Raw genomic sequence first — 24,983 nt, 5'->3', positions numbered from 1 at the left:
CCCCGGTCCCCGGTGGGCAACTACATCGACACAAAGCCGATGCTTAGACCGCCGCACCACCGCGGAGCTACACGTTATCATACATTTAAAGCTTATTTACAACATGGTAACAAATCCTTTACAAAACACGAGTACATGATCAGTCAACACTGTTACAACTTGTGTTAGTGTTTATGGGTCTGTGTGAAGTTTACCAGCATCGGCTCAGGTTTTACAAATGACTTCAGATATTCTTATTGCTTACTTATAATTCAGATATAAATGTTGAAGTAATATGAGTAATAATAACGGAACAATCCCATTCTGACATCTATAATATAATAAGTAAGAAGTAATACACGTTAAATTCATCATTAACTAGCTGCTTGTGAATGCCTTGTAAAAGAAAGTTATTATCAAGTGTTACCGGTTACCGGTACATGTTGTGCCCCCCCTGGCCAAACATGCAGCCTGCAGGGGAAATGAAGCAGTCGGCTGCCTCCAAGTGTACTGGAGAAAAAACAATAACTCGAACCAGCGGCCAGCGTATTAAAGAACGTCAGCATTAAAACAACAACTTAAAGCTTCCATAAGGGCACGTGTGTTTGACAAGCTATATGCTCTGATGCTTCAGTCCCAAACTACCCACTTCCCACACACCACACACTCCTCTGACATCTGACCTTGGTGTCAGGAGTGGGATGGTGAGACCGGGAGGTCATCGGAAGCGCGTGGGCCCAGTGGCGTGAGGGAGCCGATATGCTGAAGCGTGAGGACGCGCTTCCCGAAGGAGGGGGTTAGTGTAACGTGCATGGATAAATAGACTCGCTGGCCCTTGGCTAACGGGTCGGACCCTGTAGTTGACTAAAGGGTCACATATCCACATTTGAAGCACCGACCCCTTTGTGGGTAGGCAACGGATTAGCCTGCCACGCAACCCGGACGCCCCGAACCCAGGACTTTCTTGCTGTGAGGTACCGGCGCTAACCACCGTGTCAGCAAAGTGATTATTACCATCCAAGAGGAGGCCGGACCATCACTCTCTCAATACAACATAAGGGAAAGAGGTGCTTTCAATGGTACAGGAGGACTGTGACTGAAGGGCTGCTGACAGACTTCCACACCGGTCAGCACATCAAATGGGAGTGGTACACAACATACGTCTACGTGTGTGCATCCACACAAACAAACAAAAGATACAAATGTTCACTCGTTTCATGGTGAGATGAGTGGTGGGGAGAGAAATGAAAACAAATGACATCATGGCTAAGCCTTCCTCCAAACAAAAACAAGACAGTCGGAAACATGCCAACCGCACATGTTCACAAACCCACAGCAAAACACAACTTTTAACAGACTGCCGCATTGCAGAAAAAACACAAGTAGCTCTCGGTGTGTTCCTTCAACATGGAAGGTCAGACGACACACTGTCCTGCCAGTGTTGCAGCAACAGGCTGTCATGTGTCTCCTACATCCCCAGTGTCCTTGCCATTTGTGAGATCCTGTGCCGATCGAGTTTCAGCCTAAATGGAATTGTGTGCATGTTTGAGCAACAAAACTGCTTTACAATTAAGACGGTGCGAGACTGGTTTCTGTTACTGTCTGAAGTGCTGGCAGCAGTCTTGTGTAATGTGGGTATGTGGTGAAACTAATGCCAGGCAGTCCCACAGCTGAAAAAGACCAACCACTGGGGAACGTGAAACCAATGAGCCAGAAAACTGCCGGGCCACTGGGGGTGTAAGAAAATATCGATACACTCGAGTATCGTGATATTATCTGTTGTGATACTGTAGCGAGTCTCAAAACCACTGCATCCATTTTTAGTTGTTTACATGTAAAAGTTGGTGACAAACATGTTGTGTTGTGTGTAACCCCACGACCGCTAGATAACAGTGTTGTAATCTGTCTTCAGCAGTCTGACTCTTCCACTCCAACCCAACAACATAAACTGAGACAGAAAGTAGCATAAGCACAAAGAACACAGGCCTATGAAATCACAATATATCACCTTTCTAACAATATCACAACATATCACCTTTCTTACAATATCATAATATAGCACCTTTCTTACAGTACCACAATATATCACCTTTCTTACAGTACCACAATATATCACCTTTCTTACAGCATCACAATATATCACCTTTCTAACAGTATCACAATATATCACCTTTCTTACAGTATCACAATATATCACCTTTCTAACAGTATCACAATATATCACCTTTCTAACAGTACCACAATATATCACCTTTCTTACAGTACCACAATATATCACCTTTCTTACAGTACCACAATATATCACCTTTCTTACAGTACCACAATATATCACCTTTCTTACAGTACCACAATATATCACCTTTCTAACAGTATCACAATATATCACCTTTCTAACAGTACCACAATATATCACCTTTCTAACAGTATCACAATATATCACCTTTCTAACAGCATCACAATATATCACCTTTCTTACAGTATCATAATATATCACCTTTCTTACAGTATCATAATATATCACCTTTCTTACAGTACCATAATATATCACCTTTCTTACAGTATCACAATATATCACCTTTCTTACAGTATCACAATATATCACCTTTCTTACAGTATCACAATATATCACCTTTCTTACAGTATCACAATATATCACCTTTCTTACAGTACCACAATATATCACCTTTCTTACAGTACCACAATATATCACCTTTCTTACAGTACCACAATATATCACCTTTCTTACAGTACCACAATATATCACCTTTCTTACAGCATCACAATATATCACCTTTCTAACAGCATCACAATATATCACCTTTCTTACAGTACCACAATATATCACCTTTCTAACAGTATCACAATATATCACCTTTCTAACAGCATCACAATATATCACCTTTCTTACAGTATCATAATATATCACCTTTCTTACAGTATCATAATATATCACCTTTCTTACAGTACCATAATATATCACCTTTCTTACAGTATCATAATATATCACCTTTCTTACAGTATCACAATATATCACCTTTCTTACAGTATCATAATATATCACCTTTCTTACAGTATCATAATATATCACCTTTCTTACAGTATCATAATATATCACCTTTCTTACAGTATCATAATATATCACCTTTCTTACAGTATCATAATATATCACCTTTCTTACAGTATCATAATATATCACCTTTCTTACAGTATCATAATATATCACCTTTCTTACAGCATCATAATATATCACCTTTCTTACAGTATCACAATATATCACCTTTCTTACAGCATCACAATATATCACCATATATTAACTCGTAACCCCTGTATCATGATACGTATCGTATCGCCAGATTCTCACCAATACACAACCCTACGGGCCACAGGCACACAGCAGTAAGTTGAAGGACTATCGTATTATTACTCGTGTCCCCACAGTGTTGATCCGTCTCCAGACGCTGCCCGCCCGCTGTGAGCCACGTGAGAGGGGAGCGACAGAAAACCCAACAGGAAAGAAAGGTTTTTCTTTAGGCTTACTGGGCCATCTGCAAAGCTCAGCGGTAGCGGCGTATGTTCTGCACGTTTATGGGTATGTCTATGTTTCCCACATCTGTTCCCTGGTTGTGGTGATTTCAAGTTGCTAGGTAGAGAGAAGCCCAACGATATCTTCTCCTGACATATAAGTGTTATAAGACTGTTGATACTGAAGAAAAGTCGAGCAAAATGATCCGCGACACTGAGGCAGGATGCGATCAAAAGCCCAAGGTCTGGAATATGTGACATGCGTCATATTCCAATAATCCCAAAAGCGTCCAACTCTCATTAATTTTTAAGGACGGCAGATTAGGATGAAAAACCACTTCACTGTGGGTGGATTTTCACTTTGGGCAGACCTCCAAGATTTAAGGCTGGAAGTAAGGAGAGGTGGCCAGTTGGCAATGACTTCCAGTGCATTTTTTTGTATGGACCGACTGCCCCGGGGGAAAATGAAAGCCTGACCCCTGAGCACAGCCGATGCCATTCATACTTTCAACATTTTACAACCCGTGATTACATCCCCGCCCACACACACACACACTTGGCAAAGTTCCACGGACCAACACGGGTTATATGGCCTGCAGGCTAAAAAAAGATATTCAGCAGAGACTGCAGAGCTCTGATGGAAGACCCATGTCACCCCCAGAGACTGGGAAAAGAAATGCACGTTGCATTTTGTAGTACAAATCAGCAGTGGTCTGTCATGCGAAACCTCACGTTATAAATGTCAACGTTTTGGGAGCAAAGCAAACATTAAGAACAGAGAAATAATAGCCAATCTACCTAGCAACAAGGTTAACCCATCCATCCATCCATCCATCCATCCATCCATCCATCCATCCATTATCCAAACCACTTAGCCTGCTCTCAGGGTCGCAGGGATGCTGGAGCCTATCCCAGCAGTCACTGGGCGGCAGGTGGGGCGACACCCTGGACAGACCGCCAGGCCATCACAGGGCCACTATCACTTATACTATTCAAGTTAGGTTTGAGTTAGGATCTATGCAGAAACTCAGCTTATGGTTGGATGTAAAGGGGGTGGGGTGCATATGAGTGCAGCGATGCCATTGGCCTTACAAATTGGAGACCTTCCATCATAGATATTTGGTTATTCAGATCAACAGCATGTTTAGAAGGGCTCAACATTACGTTCTGGGACCCCAGAACCATCACCCTCCAATCCTTCCTTCATATTTAATCAAAACTATACTCATCCACACTGATCCCCCCCCACACACACACATAGGTTCAATCTTGGATCATACCACTACATCTAATAATCTCTAAACAGGACACTGGTCTCAACTACTGTTGAGATGACTGTACTTGTTAGTAAGAGATGTTTTAACCATCCATCCAGCCATCCATCCTGCTCTCAGGCTCATAGGGGTGCTGCAGCCTATCCCAGCAACTACCCGCACCCGGGAAAATTTAGTATGGCCGATGCACCCGACCTACACATCTTTGGACTGTGGGAGGAAACCGGAGCACCTGGAGGAGACCCATGCAGACACGGGGAGAACATGCAAACTCCACACAGAGGATGACCCGGGACGACCCCCAAGGTTGGACTACCCCAGGGCTTGAACCCAGGACGAGGCAACCATGCTAACCACTGCGCCACCGTGCTGAAGTTTTAACCAACGGGATTCATTATGGCCTTTTTAAAATCCTGGCGGCTTGAGGCTCTGTGGTCTTATAACATTCTCTTCATAAAGAAACAAGATGAAGGGGATCAGTGATATCATTAGGGCAGGGCAGCTAGTGAGGACATAGAACCTTTAACCCTGCTGCAGGCAGCGCCGTGATAGGAACTTGATGAGTAGAGACCCCATCTCCTGCAGCTGAAGTTGGAGATTGGAAATCTGGGGAGAGGGTGGGGGGGTATCCAACCAGCTACCTGTCAAGCCTGCCCTGCACTGCCATCTGCTCCCTATGGCATGTCAGCCATTTCCTGAGCCAGAGGAAGAGGCCAGCGGTGTGTGGTGGGGGTCAGTCCTCTTGGAGGCGGGCTAGGAGGGGAAGGATTCATATAAAGGAGGGGAGGCTGAGGATGATGTGGTCAAAAGAAGACAGGCCGAGAGAAACAAGTGTGTCTGGTTTTGTGTGTGTTCTCATGTGCATGAGTGTCAATGCAACTGCATGCCCAGACTGAGAAGACCCATCACCTCTGTCCATAAAACATGAAAACCATGTCTTCAAACACACCAACATGCATGCAGACTATTACACTTGCACCACGCTCTGCACAACCTTTTCACATCCCTCTGTTCCAAAGGTCACAGTGGTTAGGTTCTATTCCCTGACTGATGGTGTTATGTACACGCACTGCATTATGACTGATGGTGTTATGTACACTCATTGCATTATGACTGATGACGTTATGCACACGCACTGCATTATGACTGATGGTGTTATGTACACTCACTGCATTATGACTGATGGTGTTATGTACACTCACTGCATTATGACTGATGATGTTATGTACAAGCACTGCATTATGACTGATGGTGTTATGTACACTCACTGCATTATGACTGATGGTGTTATGTACACTTGCTGCATTATGACTGATGGTGTTATGTACACGCACTGCATTATGACTGATGGTGTTATGTACACGCACTGCATTATGACTGATGGTGTTATGTACACTCGCTGCATTATGACTGATGGTGTTATGTACACGCACTGCATTATGACTGATGGTGTTATGTACACTCGCTGCATTATGACTGATGGTGTTATGTACACGCACTGCATTATGACTGATGGTGTTATGTACACTCGCTGCATTATGACTGATGGTGTTATGTACACTCGCTGCATTATGACTGATGGTGTTATGTACACTCACTGCATTATGACTGATGGTGTTATGTACACTCGCTGCATTATGACTGATGGTGTTATGTACACTTGCTGTATTACACACACACACACACACACACACACACACACACACACACACACACTTTCTCTCTCTCTCTTGCAGTCTGAGGTCAACTTTATGAGGTAGGCTAGTTTAAAAAGGGGCAATGTTGGGGTGTACAGGTAGCATAGCGGTCTATTCTGTTGCCTACCAACACAGCGATCGGCAGTTTGAATCTCCATTTTACCTTCGGCTTAGTCGGCAATCCCTACAGACACAATTGGCCATGTCTGCGGGTGGGAAGCAGGATGTGGGGATGTGTCCTGGCCGCTGCTCTAGCACCTTCTCTGGTCAGTCAGGGCGCCTGTTCAGGGGGGAGGGGGAACTGGGGGGGGGGAGATAGTGGGATCCTCCCACGTGCTACGTCCCCCTGGTGATACTCCTCACTGTCAGGTGAAAAGAAGCGGCTGGTGACTCCACATGTATCAGAGGAGACATGTGGTAGTCTGCAGCCCTCCCCGGATCGGCAGATGGGGTGGAGCAGAGACCGGGACGGCTCAGAAGAGTGGGGTAATTGGTCGAGTACAATTGGGGGGGGGGGGGGGGGGCAAAACAAAAACCTTTGGCTAACTTTCAGCTGGTAGGACTGAATTAAAAGTGGTTTTGGTTGGTTGGGTAGAGACACTGATTACAATGCACTGGACAAAAAACTGTTCTTGGATTGGATGAACAAGTAAAACAGAAAGAATCTGGATTCAGAATGCAGGGGATAAATGTTACCTCCTTATAAGTACTCAAGAATGTGTGGAGGCCAGTGCTGATGGAGAGCTTTAAGTCCCAGTGCACTGTAAAGGCACGGTTCACGTATAAAACAGCTAGAGTAGTTTATAGCCGGGTGTTGCTGCACACAGAAAACGGGGAGGCTGGATCTACATTCCTTACACACTTATCATAGCAGCTGCACATACAGTGATACCGGGGACTGAAACCAAAGCCTTCGGCATGACGTCATCAGGGGAGCCCCAGTATTTTTCTTCTCTCAGCGCATAAATCATATGGAAATGTTTAGGGCACAGAGTCAGGGGGAGGCAGGAACACCTTGGTGCTAAAATGACACTTTAAGACCCGCTGGATAAACGGCAACGGCTGTTCTGATTCTGACATTTGATGAAGTAACACAGGTCAGTGTGATACGGAGGTACACACACTTGGCAGAAAGGCAGGCAGATGGACAAACAAACATTCCAGGTAGAATTCTCTGGATGAGGACAAAAAGGCTAAAATTCAGGTTCCTCCACAGCGCTCCCTAAAGTAAACAAAGGCGTTTGCTCCGACGGTGACTTACAGGTCGTAATGTTGATTCCACTTGGGGTCCAGCGTATTCCTCACGGTATCGGTGGAGTGGCACTGCCCAGAGCCATCCACCACTACTTTTGCGAAGGGATCTGGCAACCCTGTGAAGCCATAAAAGAAGAGGCCGCAGTCAACACCAGCGTTTCTTTGCCACCTGCAGTAAATACTGGGGTCACAAAGTCAGGGATGTGCCACCGGTATAAGCAGGGGAAGCACTGCTTCCAGAATAAAATAAGCAAACGAGAAGCAAGTCATTTCAGTAAGCAAGTAAACTAAAAAAAAAAACTGTTTAGTCAACTTTGGTCCTAGTGCGGCACCAGCAGTGACTTTGCCGTCTTAATTGCTTATTTGCTTTGGCACCACCTGCATGTGTAGAAGCATTTCTCTCTGGCTTCGGTTTGAAGCTTTTTTACTTTGTAGACCAATGATGCCATATGTTCAATTCTTTCAACTCATGGAAGGAAGCATGTTAACCTTACAGAGTACACCCTTCACAAAGTTTGTTTCTGACATGTAAGCACTAAGTATGTGTAAGTATTCCACCTGTGTCTGTAGGGACGCCCGACCAAGCCAGAGGTAACATGGGGATTCGAACCGGCGATCCCCGTGTTGGTAGGCAACGGAACAGACCGCTATGCTACCCGGACGCCCCGTATTTTTATTTTTTCATAAATGTTGTAAGATGACCTAATAGAAAAGTGTACAAACACTAGACAGAAAAAAAAATCTAGGGCCACAGAAGTACATCAAGTGCATTTTCTAGACACACAACATTCTTGCTAAACACATTTGCACTGGGCACATGTACTCAGTGTACTGTAATAACAACTAAAAATGAACACGTCTAGAGGAACACCTGACCCATCAAAAAAAAAATCTCCCTGGTTTCACACCGTCACATGATTCTCATGGTTTCTGGAATTACCGGATGAACAAAAAGAGGTGTAGAAGTACACGGAGTACACAGAGTACACAGAGTTAAGTATATTACGTTAGGAGATAACACTCTGAACCAATGCAAAAACTTTCAGCTCAGTCCTTGTTAGATATTAAACATTTGCAATCAACTGCTGGAATCATACAATATCAGGAAAACACTGTCAACAAAACGTCATTTGCAGCGGGCATCATTTGCATAACATGGCCAGAAAGACACACGTGCTTTATAATGAGCAGCTCCGAGGCTCGTCTGTCCACAGCATCTTGACTCGATGGGAATCTGATAAAGATGTTATTTAGTCTGGGCCTCCTAGTATTGGCATGCTCATTGTGTGTCTGTCTGTCTGTCTATTGCATGCTCTGTGTGTGTTTGTCTGTGTGTCTTTCGCATGACTGTGTGTGTGTGTGTCTGTGTGTCTATTGCATAATTGTGTGTGTCTGTGTCTATTGCATGACTGTGGGCACCGATACCTCACACAGGTCAAACCTGTTGAGTCACATTCACTCCTAGATTAGGACTTCCCTTTGTGTGTGTGTGTGTGTGTGTGTGTGTGTGTGTGTGTGTGTGTGTGTGTGTGTGTGTGTGTGTGTGTGTGTGTGTGTGTCTATGGTTCATGTTAACCTGTGTCACTTTGAAGAAAACACACTATAAATCCACCTTTATCCGTTGTGACTGAATTCATGGTGTAAAGATAAATGAAGAACCAACCTAAAGGCTCAGTACGTTGTCAGTGTTGGTAGTCAGTGTTGGTATTCAGTGTTTTTACTGAGGCCATCACTGACAGTTATGGTAAAGGGTGTGGGTTTCTCTGGAGCAGTGTTTTGCGAAAGCTGTCTCGTCTGTGAAACTAAAGCATGTTGGGAAAGCTGGTAGATTTCCCCTTCTGATTACTTAAACAAAGGTTATTGAAAAGGCTCGAGGCCACAAGCTGCCTGTCAACAGATATGAAGCCACAAAAGGAGAAAATAATGTGCCAATAATTTCCCATAATCAGCATTTAAGTGGGTATGTGTATTTCAATTACCTAATTAAAAGTCTTAAGAAGCAAAAGTATCCCTTTAATGATTATCTAGTCTACCTAGACGTTTAATGGCCTACTTCCTCCTACCAAGACAAATTATTCCAAGTGCCCATCTCCTGCCCTCTACCTGCCAATTCTCCCATCTTCTGCCCTCTACCTGCCAATCCTCCCATCTTCTGCCCTCTACCTGCCAATCCTCCCATCTTCTGCCCTCTACCTGCCAATTCTCCCATCTTCTGCCCTCTACCTGCCAATCCTCCCATCTTCTGCCCTCTACCTGCCAATTCTCCCATCTTCTACCCTCTACCTGCCAATTCTCCCATCTCCTGCCCTCTACCTGCCAATTCTCCCATCTCCTGCCCTCTACCTGCCAATTCTCCCATCTTCTGCCCTCTACCTGCCAATCCTCCCATCTTCTGCCCTCTACCTGCCAATCCTCCCATCTTCTGCCCTCTACCTGCCAATTCTCCCATCTTCTGCCCTCTACCTGCCAATTCTCCCATCTCCTGCCCTCTACCTGCCCTCTACCTGCCAATTCTCCCATCTCCTGCCCTCTACCTGCCAATTCTCCCATCTTCTGTCCTCTAACTGCCCTCTACCTGCCAATTCTCCCATCTTCTGCCCTCTACCTGCCAATTCTTATGTTAATTTTAAGCCTTAAAAGCATGGTAGCTATTTTCCATCAAAATGCCAAGAGATCATTTGTCCATTCGTCTCTGAGCATCAGGGTGCTTTCTATTCCATGTTACCACCATTTTGCTCTGGCAAGCCCTCATAATTCTGGTCAGAGAAATAAAGCTTGACGCCTCACCCCCACATTGCTAAGAAACACTGCTCCAGTTGGATGGACAGACATTTGTTGGAGGGTTTGAAACCACAACGCAAGAAGAACTACAACTAATTCAAGATACGGTGGCCGTGAGTAAAGTTCAGTTCTCAACTCACGCTATATAAAGGCGCCATCTGTTTTCAGGTGTTAGCTAGCGGACATCTTTCTGACAAGATGGTGGTGCGCATTGGCGCAGCGGCTCAGTGCTCTTCTTTTCGGTGCGTTTTATAGCCGTCTTTGTACGTTCTGTTGCTCGTCTTGACAACATTCTGCTGGGCGAACAAAATCTACAGCCGATTCGATCTCCTAAAAATAGGACCACAGAACGAGCAGTCTGTTACTGCAGAGTTTCTCCGCTCCCACGACATAGCCAGGAGTCCATGGTCTCCGTAGTTTACCATCCCCACTGGCAGGGGGAGGAGGCGACGCAGGGACAGGAGGCAAAAGCGAGGCTGTAGAGCCGGCGTGTTGGTGAGGCTACGGAGGCGGCCACACAAGCCGCCGCCCCCTAGTATTTTCCTAACCAGCGCTAGATCCCTCACGAATAAGATGAACGAACTGAAGTTACAGGTTGCAACGGACAAGACCATCAAGGACAGTTGCATCCTGCTTATTACAGACACCTGGCTTCATTCATTCATACCGGATACAGCTATGGAGCTAGGAGGCCGCACAATACACCGTTAGGACAGGACCAGAGACTCCGGTAAGACCAAAGGCGGGGGGCTATGCATCTATGTGAACAACAACTGGTGTACCAACACAAAGACTGTAGACAGCTACTGCTCCCCGGACCTGGAGTACGTGACTGTTAAATGCAGGCCCATATATCTGCCTCGGGAGTTTACTGTGGTCATGATAACTGCTGTGTATATTCCACCAGATGCTAATGCTAGCTCAGCTCTTGGACATTTACATAGCACCATTAGCAACAACCAGAGCATGTATCCTGAGACTGTTCACATCATAGCGGGGGACTTTAACCATGCTGATTTAAAAGCAGTGCTCCCTAAATACCATCAGCACATTAAGTGTGCTACTAGGGGAGCAAATACACTGGACAAGGTCTACTCCAACATCAAACAGGGCTAAACCGCTACCACACCTGGGCCAGTCTGACCATGTGTCCCTGCTCCTAATCCCGGCATAGACTCCCCTCAGGAAAAGTGCTCTTACCACAACTAAGACTGTTAAAACATGGCCTGAAGGTGCCTCTTATCAGCTGCAGGACTGCTTTGAAAGAACTAACTGGGGTATTTTTTGAACATCAGGACCTGGAGGAGTATACCACAACTATCCTGTTCTATATCAAGAACTGCATGGACACTGTTACCGTGGACAAGCAAATCCGGGTTTATCCCAACCAGAAGCCCTGGATGACAAAAGAGGTCCAGAGCCTGCTGAGGGACAGGAACACTGCTCTCAGGTCTGGTGATGGGGCCCAATACAGTGCTGCCAGAGTCAACCTGAAAACAGGCATCAGAGAGGCCAAGGCAGCTTACAAAAGTAAAATTGAGGACCACTTCAACAGCAACAACACAAGGCAGGTGTGGCAGGGGGTTCAGCACATCACCAGCTACAAATCCAGAAACCTCACAGCTGCTGACGGTGACGCCTCACTGGCAGAGGAGCTTAACATCTTCTTTGCCCACTTCGAGGAGAAGCCAACAGAGGCAGCCACGTTCCATCCACCAGCCTCATCCTCACGATGGAGGAGCATGAGGTGAGGCGCACACTGAGGGCGGTGAACCCGAGGAAGGCTGCAGGTCCTGATGGCGTCCCTGGACGGGTGCTGAAGGAATGTGTGGATCACCTGGCGGGGGTCTTCACCAAGATCTTCAATCAGTCCCGATCCCAGTCCACCATCCCACCCTGTCTGAAGTCATCCACCATAGTCCCACTGCCAAAAAAGTCCACTGTCAGCAGCCTGAACGACTACCGACCTGTGGCACTCACACCCGTCATAATGAAGTGCTTTGAGAAACTGGTTCGGCGTCACATCATTTCAAGCCTCCCACCCACTTTCAACACACACCAGTTTGCCTACAGAGCAAATAGGTCCACAGAGGATGCTATAGCCACATCTCTCCACACTGCCCTGACCCACCTAGAGCAGCAGGGGAGCTACGCCAGGCTGCTGTTTGTGGACTTCAGCTCTGCATTCAACACCATCCTCCCCCACAGACTGGTGACCAAACTGACAGAACTGGGCCTTGCTTATTCCATCTGCCTCCGGATTAAGGACTTTCTATCTGAGCACCCACAGAGGGTCAGAGTAGCCCCCCCCCCCATCTCCTCAGCCCTCAACCTCAGCACTGGCTCCCCACAGGGCTGTGTGCTGAGCCCCCTACTCTACACCCTGTACACACACGACTTCACCCCCGCTCACTCCAGCAACACCATCGTCAAGTTTGCAGATGACACTACGGTGGTGGGGCTGATCTCTGGGGGGGATGAGTTTGCATAACGGGACGGGGTGGAGCGGCTGTCTGTGTGGTGCAGGGAAAATAACCTGATCCTCACAGCTCCAAGACAAAGGAGCTGATTATAGACTACAGGAGGAACAAAACGGACAGTCATCCCCTTTTCATCGGCGGGGACTGTGTGGAGAGTGTCGCGGACTTCTGGTTTCTGGGCATACACATAGAGGCGAGCCTGACCTGGAGCGTTAACACCACAGCACTGGTTAAGAAGGCACAGCAGAGACTCTACTCCCTGAGGATCCTCAGGAAGAACCACCTTACCACCTCACTGCTTGTGTCCTTCTACTGCTGCTCCACAGAGAGCACACTGACCTACTGCATCTGTGTCTGGTTTGCCAGCTGCACAGTAGCAGAGAGGAAAGCACTCGAGAGGGTCAGCGCCACCGCCAGAAGATCATTGGACGCCCACTCCCCTCCCTGGAAGACCTATACAGTTCCCGCTGCCTCAAAAAAGCCCACGGCATCCTCAAGGACCCATCCCACCCAGGACACCGTCTGTTTGAACTGCTGCCCTCGGGCAGACGTTACAGGACAATAAGGGCTCGGACAAACAGACTAAAGAACAGCTTCTGTCCCTGAGCCATAACTGCACTAAATGCTGCTAAGTCTTGATTCCTGACTTTTTGTGCAATATGTTGGTGTCCAGTAGAATGTAGAAATGAATGTGTGTTTGTTTTATTCTTTTATATTGATCTTTGCACTGATAAGAACTGCACTTTCAAATTTCGTTGTACTTGTACAATGACAAATAAAGTTCTATTCTATTCTATTCTAGCCCGACGCTGCTTGGCATCACCCTCATCACATTTTCTTTTTATATATCTTACAAATCCATATACATTTGTTATCCCGTTTCACTGTTGCATCCTTCTCTAACTCAAGATGTGTGACCAATTCTTTTTTGTACATGGTGATGCTGGTCGCGTGGCTTGGGTCCTGGGCTGATCCGGTGGTGTCTGGACACTGTTTGGCATCCTGCGCATGATATTCTTCATATATTTCAGAATTCCATTATAATTCTGTTATCCTCTTTCAATGCTGTATTGTGTAAATTGTGTAAACACATCATGTCACGTTGTCCGTCTTGGGAGAGAGAGCCTCCTCTGTTGCTCTCCCTGAGGTTTCTTCCTGTTTTTTCTCCCTGTTAAAGATTTTTAGGGAGTCGTTCCTTATCCGATGCGAGGGTCTAAGGACAGGATGTTGTGTTGCTGTAAAGCCGCCTGAGGCACATTTGTGCGTCCCCTGGAGTTAGTTAATGGTGGCAATTTGCATAAATACGCCTCAGGATACACCATTTTGAACACACCGTCCAGGACACTACAAGTTCACACCCTTTCAGTGCAATACCATCAACCTAAACTGAGCTACCCTACCAAGACAGAGTCCGCCGCTTATGGGAGCTTATGGGAGCATATGGTCGAGGCCTTGTTGGAGGGACCTACTAACTGCTAGGCTGCTACCTCGGTAAGATAGCCCACCTCCCGGCGATTTCTCTGGTTTTGGAAATCAGTCCTTCTTTCTGTTTCCTCCCTCATTTCCATCTTTCCTACACACTCCAGGTTAGGACTAGTATTGCACCCTTAATCCCTACACCTGACTAGCCTGTAACATAATTTGTAATTTGTGATATTGGGTTATAGAAATAAAACTGACTTGACTTGAAATATTGTGGCCGGTTCCCACAGTCACTTCTGGATTTTTCTCGTTTATATTTTATAAGTGTCCCAAAGAAGCTGTACGCCGCACTGCTCTAGTAGCAGGCCTGATCAGAGCACCTACTGAAAACACTGGCATAGCAGGGACTTTCACTGCATGCCCAGCTTTCTGGTCTACGTAATAGACGGGCGGTTCTTTGGGGACTTCATTTAAAATAAGGCTTCAAAAGCGAGCCAGCTGCCACTGCTGACAAAGCCCAAACTAATGCACACAGGACTGAACAAGACAGGAATAGTAACACGTAAGAAAACAGGCTGTACTCACGGAAGAAGTCTTTCTTTGCCAGGTTCTTGGCACACAGAACTGCAAGAGTGGAGAGAGGAGAACGATGTAACAACACAGGTTAAGAATGAGATGCACACACAATAAACAAAAAAACACAATGAGCACCCAGCATACTGAAAATCAAAACATGCTCAAGAATACAAAGTCAGCAATTCGCACTACAGTAAAACTGCAGTACATTTAGATACATCTCCTACAGCAAAGTAAAACGAAATATTTTGTATTTAATTTTTTTGCAATAAAATTCTGAATGAGCACCGATGGCGTGCTCTCTGTTACCACTGGTCTACACGCCTCCTACTATGCTTGTTAAGTGTTTCTAGGCATATTTAACGACCAGTTTCCAATCTACACTTTTTAATATTAGAATGATTATTTTCTTTTAGATCAGAACAGATTCTTATACACTTTTAATTAGATAATTTAATGATATAATTTAATTAATTTATCTCAACACAACTATTCATTCTTCTTTGATAATATCACTTGCAGTTGGTACCCATCAACTTCTGATTCACGGTGTTTACATGCACAGTAAAGGGGAGCTATGGTTACAGCTCCATTAGGCCATGTAACTGGACTACTGTCGTCGTCCCAGTATACAAGAACCGGGGGAGAATTGATGTATTGACAGAGGTATGTCCGACCCCGGTACGGTAGGTGGCGATATGCCCTCTTTCAGCTGGTTGCTATTGGATGAAAGACTGCCACAGGAACTATGGGTCATGCACAGAACGCCTAGGCCACTTCGGGGCTGACTGAAGCGTACACATGCCAGAGTAAATCCACCCCCAACCGCATCATCTAGCTGTGTTAGTCCCACTTCCAGAAACTAGATTTAGTATGATTTCAGTGGGACTAACACGTTTACATGTATTTTAAAAGCCCAGTTTTAGTCGGACTAACACAATAAATCCACTTCTTCTAGAATCAAGTAAATGTAGTCAGTTCTGATTCTGAACTACCAAATTTTTGTCTTGGATTTGAGACATGCCACAGTTTCTCCTAGCGAACTGCCGTTCTCCGTATGTCTATATATTCATTTGTCCGTCCTGAACCTCCCATTATGGGACAGGAGGACAGCAGTTTTAAGAGCCTCTGCTTGTAAAATATTGAGCAGACAAGCATTCTTTCCTGTATGAAGTGACTCCCAGAGGTTCACATCACGGCCAACATACAATGGCTTTCAAGAGAGTTTCTGAGAGAGAGAGAGAGAGAGAGAGAGAGAGAGAGAGAGAGAGAGAGAGAGAGAGAGAGAGAGAGAGAGAGGGAGAGAGAGGGAGGGGGGGGACAAACTGGGAAAGTGTGTCATGTTTGGGTTGGTACTGAAGTGCTCCATTAGACATGCGTCTCCTCCTTCTCTCTACCACTTTCTAAATGCATCTCTGCTGCTAGGTTAAATAGCCCAAGTGGGCCAAGGCTTTATCGCTCTTTGCTAGCGAGTGTATCCAATGGAACTCGGGGAGTGCCACAAACCATGCTAATAATCAATGGTAATGTAGTGACAGAGAAAACTGACAGTGAATGCATTAACAATCCAGTGAAATAAAAAGAAGCAGAAGGAATTAGATTAAAGCCGCAAGCGGCGTTGGGAGGGGTCCAAGCATTGGCACTGTTGCGCCCCCTATGGAGCAATTTGAATGGTTTTGTCCTCATGATCATATACCTTCAGCCAACGTAAATAATGAACGCTATGATACGTAGGGGCCTTTTATACACCCGGCCTGTAATAGACTACCGTTTCAACATGAAACTAAACCGCTGTTGGTAATGTAATAAAGACTGAAGAATCTTGCTTCAGAAACAGTAGCCTACCCGAGTTTCCAACTAGATACGACAATGTCGGATTACTTGGGTCGCCTGTGTCCTAGACGATTACCGTAATTTTTTAAAATGTCGTAACACTTCCACTGCTTCAGAAACATGTGCCAGAGTTTCCAAAACTGGACCAGACGGTGTGTGATTTCTTGCGTCCTAGCCGACTGCCGTAAAAAGAAAAAGTATGTCGTTATACTCAGGTGTCCTGGCGTGTGGTATGTAGAGCTGCAGGGCTTCCACACCAAATAAGTCAAAATAGCGGGCAAACTACATGACTGACATAGGTGGTCCCAATAGTAAAGTTGTTGAGCACATTGAGATGCATGGGTCGATTAAGTTTCGTGTTGATCTGATTTATGCTGTGGGAGTTATGGCCTTTTAAGCATGACCCTTTGTTATAGCGCCACCATCTGGCTGACATGGGTGATTTGTAGTGCCAGAGTAGTGGGGGGCCGTATGAATGCACCTACCAAATTTGGTTGGTCTAGGACTTATAGTTGCTGAGCCTCGGACACTTTTAGCTGAGAAACCGCGCCCAAACTAATACAAGTCAAAATGGCGGGCAAACTATATGGCTGACATATGTGGTCCCAATGACAAAGTTGTAGAGCACTTTCAGATGCATAGGTCTGTGCAGTTTTGTGTTGATCTGACTTATGGAGTGGGAATTACGCACGACCCTTTGTTATAGCGCCACCATCTGGCTGACATAGGTGATTTGTGGTGCCTGAGTAGTGGGGGGCCATAGGAATCCACGTACCAAAGTGGGTTGGTCTAGGACTTACGGTTGCTGAGCCTCACACACTTTTAGTGGAGAAAAATAATAATAATCCTAACAAATACAGTAGGGTTCCAGCAGCTTCGCTGCTTGGACCCCTAAATATAGTGAGAGGGATAACCTGCAGAAGTTTGTCAGAAGATAAGCGGCAACTCAACTACATTTCTTAGCAGGTTTATAATGCTTATCTTGTCAGATCAGAAAGACAGGATCTTTCTGGGATGCTCTTTTTTAACTTATTTTAGCTTTTGGTCTTCATGTGTGTATATCTTATACTGTGTTTGCTGTGTTTGTCTGTGTCTGTCTTGCACTGTTTGGTGAAGCCACAGCCCTCATTTAATTTTGAACACGTGCCTGCACATTGTTTTTAATGACAATAAAAGTGAATTGAATATCGGTAATATTAGAATAGACATATGTGTAGTGGGACAGATTGATCAATCAGTTGACGTATAGATGGACAGATTCTGACATATTTATTCCTATGACATCTTCCGGTGTGGGAAGATGGCGGCGCGAGCTCGTGTCCGCGGCAGCCTCACCCAGTGTCGACTACGCAGTGTTTTTGTCCACGTCTGAGTTTGTGTCGTCATGTGAAGAATTATGCCTGTGATCACCGATTTCGCCTGATGGCTGGGAGCGCTGGCGTTGGATCGGCTGGGAGAGCTTGGTCTGCTGCCTCCTGTGGGCAGAGGGACCACAGCCCTGCCTGATGCTGTGCCCGAAGAGGAAACACCGAGGGAGGTCTGACAGGACGCAGAAGCGGGGCAGGCTAGGCTAACTGCTAGCCCATGCAGACCGGCAGTTCCAATAACACCGAGGACGGTCTGGCAGTGGCCTCGCCTAGCATCAACTGTGCAGTGTTTTTGTCTGTGTCTGCGTTTGTGTCGTCGTGTGGAGTGCAGGGGAGGTGTGGCGGGGGTGTCTGGCTGGGAGAGCTGGTGTTGGAGAGGCTGGGGGAGCTTGGTCTGATGCATCCTGTAGGCCCAGGGACCACAGCCCTGCCTGGAGCTGCGCCTGAGGAGGAAACACTGAGGGCGGTCTGACAGGACGCGGAAGCTGGGTGGGCTGTGCCGACTGCTGGCTCATGCAGACTGGCAGTTCCAACGTCATCCTGGCTGGCGTTCATTCTCTTGACAGTGACATTTTTTGACTGTTTTTGTATGTTTTTGGTGGTGTCGTTTTGTTTTGGATTTTTTTTTTTGTCTTTTGTGTTGCAGTGCTGTGGGCCGGGAGAAATGAAATTTTGTCTCTTTTGTGTACGCAAGTACATGAATGAGATGACAAGAAATTGTTCCCGATTCCTGATGTTTATTTTGAATGAATTGATTAAACAGATGAGGAGATGCATTGCTTTTAAAGAGCCCATATCATGCTTTTTGGGGTTTTCCTTTTCCTTTAGTGTGTTACATAGCTGGATGTGCATGTCAAACGTTTGCAGAGTTACAAAGCCCGAAGTCCAAGCCAATGTTAGTTATTCTCTCTGGCAGGAAACACTGCCTGAAACACCTCGTTTGTAGTCCAGCATTTTCTTCCATTACTTATCTACGTCACTATGTAACACATCTTCATAATGCCCGCCTAGCGGCTGGTTTGGCCTGCCCTCAAGCATTCATTCATTCATTCATTCATTCATTCATTCAGGCATTCATCTTCACCCGCTTCTCCGGGGTCGGGTCACGGTAGCAGATAGCTAAGTAGGGCACTCCAGACATCCCTATCCCCAGCAACGCCCTCCAGCTCCTCCTGGCAGATACCAAGATGTTCCCAGGCCAGATTGGACATGTAGTCCCTCCAGCGAGTTCTGGGTCTACCCCGGGGTCTCCTCCAAGTTGGACGTGTCCGGAAAACCTCCAAAGGAAGGCGTCCAGGAGGCATCCTAATCAGATGCCCAAACCACCTCAACTGGCTCCTTTCGATGCGAAGGAGCAGCGGCTCTACTCCGAGCTCCCTCTGGATGTCCGAGTTCCTCACCCTATCTCTAAGACTGAGTCCAGACACCCTACGGAGGAAATTCATTTCAGCCACTTGTATCTGCGATCTCACCCTTTCAGTCACTACCCAAAGCTCATGACCATAGGTGAGGGTTGGAACGAAGACTGACTGGTAAATTGAGAGTTTTGTCTTCCAGCTTAGCTTCCTCTTCACCACAACGGTCCAGTACAACATCCACATTACTGCTGATGCTGCACCAATCCACCTGTCAATCTCCCGCTCCATCCTACCTTCACTCGTGAACAAGACCCCGAGATAACTGAATTCCTACACTTGAGGCAACAACTCATCCCCAAACCGGAGGACGCAATCCACCATTTTCCGGTAGAGAACCACGGTCTCAGACTTGGAGGTGCCGACTCTCATCCCAGCCAACACTCAGCTGCAATCAAGTATAATGTTCATAATACCAAAAGCAGTTATGCTCAAGTGAAGATATTCCAAGCCAAAAGCTTGTCAAACTACATTCTTCTTGGTAAATGTATGCACACGCTCTAGCAAAACAGTCTACTTTAGTATTAAATGTATTTAATTTACTCCAGCATATAAATAACAGACAATGCAGGCAGATACTATACAGTCGTTTGGCGACAGTAGAACAAAATTTTACTCACTACGCAACTTCTGCTATTTCCTGACAGCAGACATTTTCCACTTCAGTCGGCATTTTAGCACATTTCCCACACTACACCATTTAACAGGGGCAACTATAGAACATTTTTTATATACGACTTGTGACTGAAAGACTAAATCCACCGTTATGTCACACAATTAGTAGAAAATGAGCATAATATTTACCAGAATCGTCCTACTATAATCTTTATTGCTCAGGATGTTCGTGCTGTCCACTCTCATATTCGGGACTGTATTCGGGCTCAAACATGTAGTGATGGATTTGAGAAATTGCCATTTCCAATCAAGAACAAGAAATTATGTTACTCTGTAGGTTTATAGTTGGCTTACGGATCTTCCTACATTGGCAAGAGGTTGAAGCGGGACTCACAAGCACTGAGTGCTGCCCCCTCAGCAGGTTTCCGGAAGTTGGCCAATCAGAAGAAAGTGGGCTTTTAGGGAGGGGGAACCTAAAGAAGAAAATAGCCCAAACAGCTCATTCAAGACAGAGGATGAACTAAGGGGCTGCAAAAGGGCCATCCATCCATCCATTATCCGAACCGCTTATCCTGCTCTCAGGGTCGCAGTGATGCTGGAGCCTATCCCAGCAGTCATTGGGTGGCAGGCGAGGAGACACCCTGGATAGGCCGACAGGCCGTCACACACACACACACACACACGCACATTAATACCTACGGGCAATTTAGTATGACCGATTCACCTGACCTACATGTCTTTAGACTGTGGGAGGAAACCGGAGCCCCCGGAGGAAACCCACGCAGAGGACGACCCAGGACGACCCCCAAGGTTGGACTACCCCAGGGCTCGAACCCAGAATTTTTTTGCTGTGAGGTGACAGCGCTAACCACTGCGCCACCGTGCCAAGGGAGGCTGACCCTAAAGAGAAAATAGCCCAAACAGCTCGTTTCAGAGGATGAACTGAGGGGCTGCAAAAGGGCCAGTAAAAGATAAATAAGGATTTTTCTTTTTAACTGTGAATCATGTAAATGTATGCTAACGAAGCCCCAGAATAAAAATATAGAGCTGGAATGAGATATGGCCGCTTTAAAGGAACTGCCTATCAGGAGCTAACGGACTGGACTGTAGCGCCACGTCCCAGCTAGAGGACTAGTCACAGAGCAAGGGGTGCAGTTACGCCTTTTGTTAATGTTCTACTATATAATATTTGCCTCCAGTCTTTTGAATAAATACAGCTCTTTACCACAGACCCACATCTATCAGACCCTGAGCTTTGTTTGGTGAAAGGAGTACAGCTTCGTATGTCCGCCACTAGTGATCACTTTGTTTAAAATATTAAATACCAAGCAAATTAAAAATTCAAAATGCTGAATTATAAATTTGCTAACGGCCCACCACACCACTGACTGATAGACTGTGCCAGTTTGCTAACCCACATGCCATATCTTTAAAGAGATCCTCAAAGCATTCCCATGAACCTGAAAAAGATCATCTACGGGTAAAAGTTTATCTGTAGAGATCCTCTTACATTTTTGTGCATCTAGGTTTCCTCAAGTAAAACAAATCAGTTTTCAACATTTTCACTATACAGGTTGTAGGGATAGCGTCTATCAGCAGCCATAATAACGGTGAGAGGTGTTCTTTGTCTCTAAAACGCCACCGAAATTGTGCAGAAAGGTGTCCAGCAGAATCGTCGTCTTTATATGGCTTTCAAAGCCTTTTGCTACAGCAGCTGTATATTCTATTCATACTGTCTTTGACAATGTAGCCTATTCAGGCGTAGCCCACCAAAGGCAGCTGCAACCAGAAATTAAAAGTTGCAGTTTTCTCATTCACAAATTCAACGCAGAACATTTTCACATTCATGGGCTGTCAGCCAGTGACGTCCTCGGCAGACACTTTTCACCCTCATTTCTATGGTGTTCCAGAGAAAGACCGCTCAGTTATATGAATCAGGGAGGAACATTTTGTCATTTCACCTCATGTACTTGTGCAGATGAAATGAAACGAAATGCCATTTCCCCCAGCCCACAGCAGTGCAACACACAGACAAAAACATATGAGAACTACAAGAACACACATATTCGAACTACAAGTACACACATGTTCAAACTAACACACATATCCAAATCACAAAAAACAACACAAAAATCACTGTCCAAGGGAGCAAACGCCAGCCAGGATGACTGTCAGAACCGCCGATCTGCATGGGCTAGCAGTTAGCCTAGCCTGCCCCAAATACGTGTCCTGTCAGACCACCTTCCATGTTTCCTCTTTGGGCGCAACTCCAGGCAGGGGCCGTGGTCCTTGTGGCAACCGGACGAAGCAAACCAAGCCCTCCCAGCCAATCCGGCGCCAGCTCTCCCAACTAGACACCCTCGACCACCTCCCCGCACTCCATACGACGACATCAAAAACATCATAGTCAACGCCAGGTGAGGCCGCCGCCAGACCGCCCTCTGTGTTATCGGAACTGCCGGTCTGCATAGGCTAGCAGTTAGCTTAGCCTGCCCCGCTTCTGCATCCTGTCAGACCGCCCTAGGTGTTACCTCCTCGGGTGCAGCTCCGGGCAAGGCCGCGGTCCCTGGGCCCACAGTGCAGCAGACCAAGCTCCTGCAACCAATCCAGTGCCAGCTCTCCCAGCCAACAAACGAAGACAAAACTTAGACGCAGGCATGGAAAAAGACACTGCATTGACAGTACTGGGTGAGGCCGCTGCAAATGTGAATTCGCGCCGCCATCTTCCCACACCGGTACTGGGTGAGGCTGCTGTGAACGTGAATTCGTGCCGCCATCTTCCCACATATGACTGCTAATGGAGAGTTATTCCTACAACATTTACAGAGATACGAAGTTGAAGTTCTGACTGTTTCCCTTTAAGCAGTGTGGTGTCCACAACTGAAAACTCAGTGGTGTCTGAGTTGAAAATTTGTTTACATACTTTATATATCCAGTGGAGTTGTAGAAGATATGGCCTCAACTCAAAGGGCAATATTTATCTATAGCACAACCATCTAGTGCCAACAACTGGGGTCATATTTGCTGTGCAGTGACTTTGCACCATTATTTGCCAGTATCTCAAATTAAATATCTGCTTTATTAACTATCTAACTAAATTAAAAAATGAAAGTGAAGTAAAACATTCATCTGAAAGAAATATATCGTGAATCGTCAGCAACAAAGATGTGCAATGATCATTATCCTCTTATCTGGACATGGGTGATGGATGGGCACTAAGGGAGGGGGGGAGAGCAAGACAGAAGAGTTAAACTCTTGACCTAGCAGTGGAGTTGAGAAGGAGAGAGCGAGGGAGAGGTATGGCTAAAGCCTCCTACAGACTGAGTGATTTCAGCAGTCCTATAAGTTTATTGCAAGCCACACTGTGATATGGATCTAATAAACTTGGGTACGACATCCAGTGTGATGTGTAGACTGTACGATGATAACACTACTGAATCACAGGCTACGACGCAAGTCCATAAAAACGTCATCAGCGTGCATGCTGCATCAGCGTGCGTAATCAATCTATGCCGCCGCTAGAGCAACATGACGCCAAGCAGGAATCGAGTCCTTTCAACAGTCGCCGCGGCTCGTTTAGCTCATTTTGTTGAATCCATCACATTTGGGTCACAGATGCTAACAGTGTGTTTGTCTTTGTTTAGCGCAAGCAAAGATTCTGCGTAGCATTGATCAATGCGTCATTTCATGCTGCATATCTATTGGTTGGTTAGCAGACGTAGGCCGGAGCAGCAGTCACGTTATGAGATGGTCGTCCTAAATTTCTGCCCCTGTCAGACTTTTGTCCCGGGTTATCTTCGGTCGCAAGCCCGTAATAATAGCAGTCTTTGAAGCTGTCTCACAGTGCGACGTAGGACCACCGTTTTGGAGCCACAACCAATGATAACGCCACGTTAAGTCATTTTTCATCCAAATCACACAGTCTGTAGGAGGCTTAAGGAATACTTCAGCACTCACCTACACACAGACACAAACAAGCGCTTGGCTTTCAGTCTACCCACAGGCTATAGTGGATCATTATTAATTCAGGCAGAGGGACTAGGTGCTCTGTTGCTCTCTATACCCAGACACCCTTCCTCTCAAACTACTCACTGGGCCTGGCTTCCACAGCATGACACCACCTTTTATACTTTCGTTTACTTTTACTTAACATTTATTTACCCAAGGTAGGTTTGCTGAGCACGGATGCTCTTTTTCGGCAACGTCCTGCTTACCATTCACACAGTAAGACACTGACATATGGGAGTTGCCCGGTGCAACCACAGTGTTCTACTGTAGGCCATTTAGCAGCTCCACTGGAGCAGTTGAGCATTCAGCATCTTGCTCAAGGGCACTTAAACGCTGAAGGAGGGTAGTACATCATTCATGTTGCTTGCAGCATTAAGCATCCTGGTATCACTCAAGTTTAAGAATTTCTCGAGGACAGGGACGGATTTGGAGATGTCCATTATACGTTGGGAACATAGGAAGAGTTTCTGATGATTTAAAAACGCCATTAGTCCAGTCAACCAAACAGAAAAGGAACAAAACAAAAACAAAAACCAGGCAAACAAAAACATAGCCTTTGCTCTGAGAGGTTCACACCCAAGGGAGGAAGATTGAAAAGGGATAACAAAGAGTCAGTTGCCGCAGAAGGAACCTGCAGCGTTCAACCACTTCCTTCTCTACACACAGCACACATCAACATGTTCTCCATTCTCACCTCATTTAACTGCTTAGTAATTGGGGTTATAAGTTTGAGCTATTTCTTACAAATAAGTGTGCTTTT

At 46.0% G+C, this 24,983-nt stretch overlaps 1 protein-coding gene across 1 annotated transcript in view; it reads right to left on the bottom strand.

Annotated features, from left to right (window-relative positions):
• Positions 1-24,983, bottom strand: part of LOC130112330 (E3 ubiquitin-protein ligase SMURF2-like) — a 175,763-nt gene that overhangs the window by 96,798 nt on the left and 53,982 nt on the right. Inside the window, exons 2-3 of the mRNA XM_056279659.1 lie at positions 14,995-15,033; positions 7,734-7,842 (exon numbers count right to left, since the gene is read on the bottom strand). Of these exons, the coding sequence (XP_056135634.1) occupies positions 7,734-7,842; positions 14,995-15,033 (148 nt within the window). The remainder of the gene's footprint in view (positions 1-7,733; positions 7,843-14,994; positions 15,034-24,983) is intronic.

This window comes from Lampris incognitus, chromosome 5 (assembly GCF_029633865.1).
Source record: "Lampris incognitus isolate fLamInc1 chromosome 5, fLamInc1.hap2, whole genome shotgun sequence".
In the NCBI taxonomy this organism is placed as follows: Eukaryota; Metazoa; Chordata; class Actinopteri; order Lampriformes; family Lampridae; genus Lampris; species Lampris incognitus.
The sequence above is the reverse complement of the archived record's forward strand: the minus strand, read 5'-3'. Positions and strand labels throughout refer to the sequence as shown.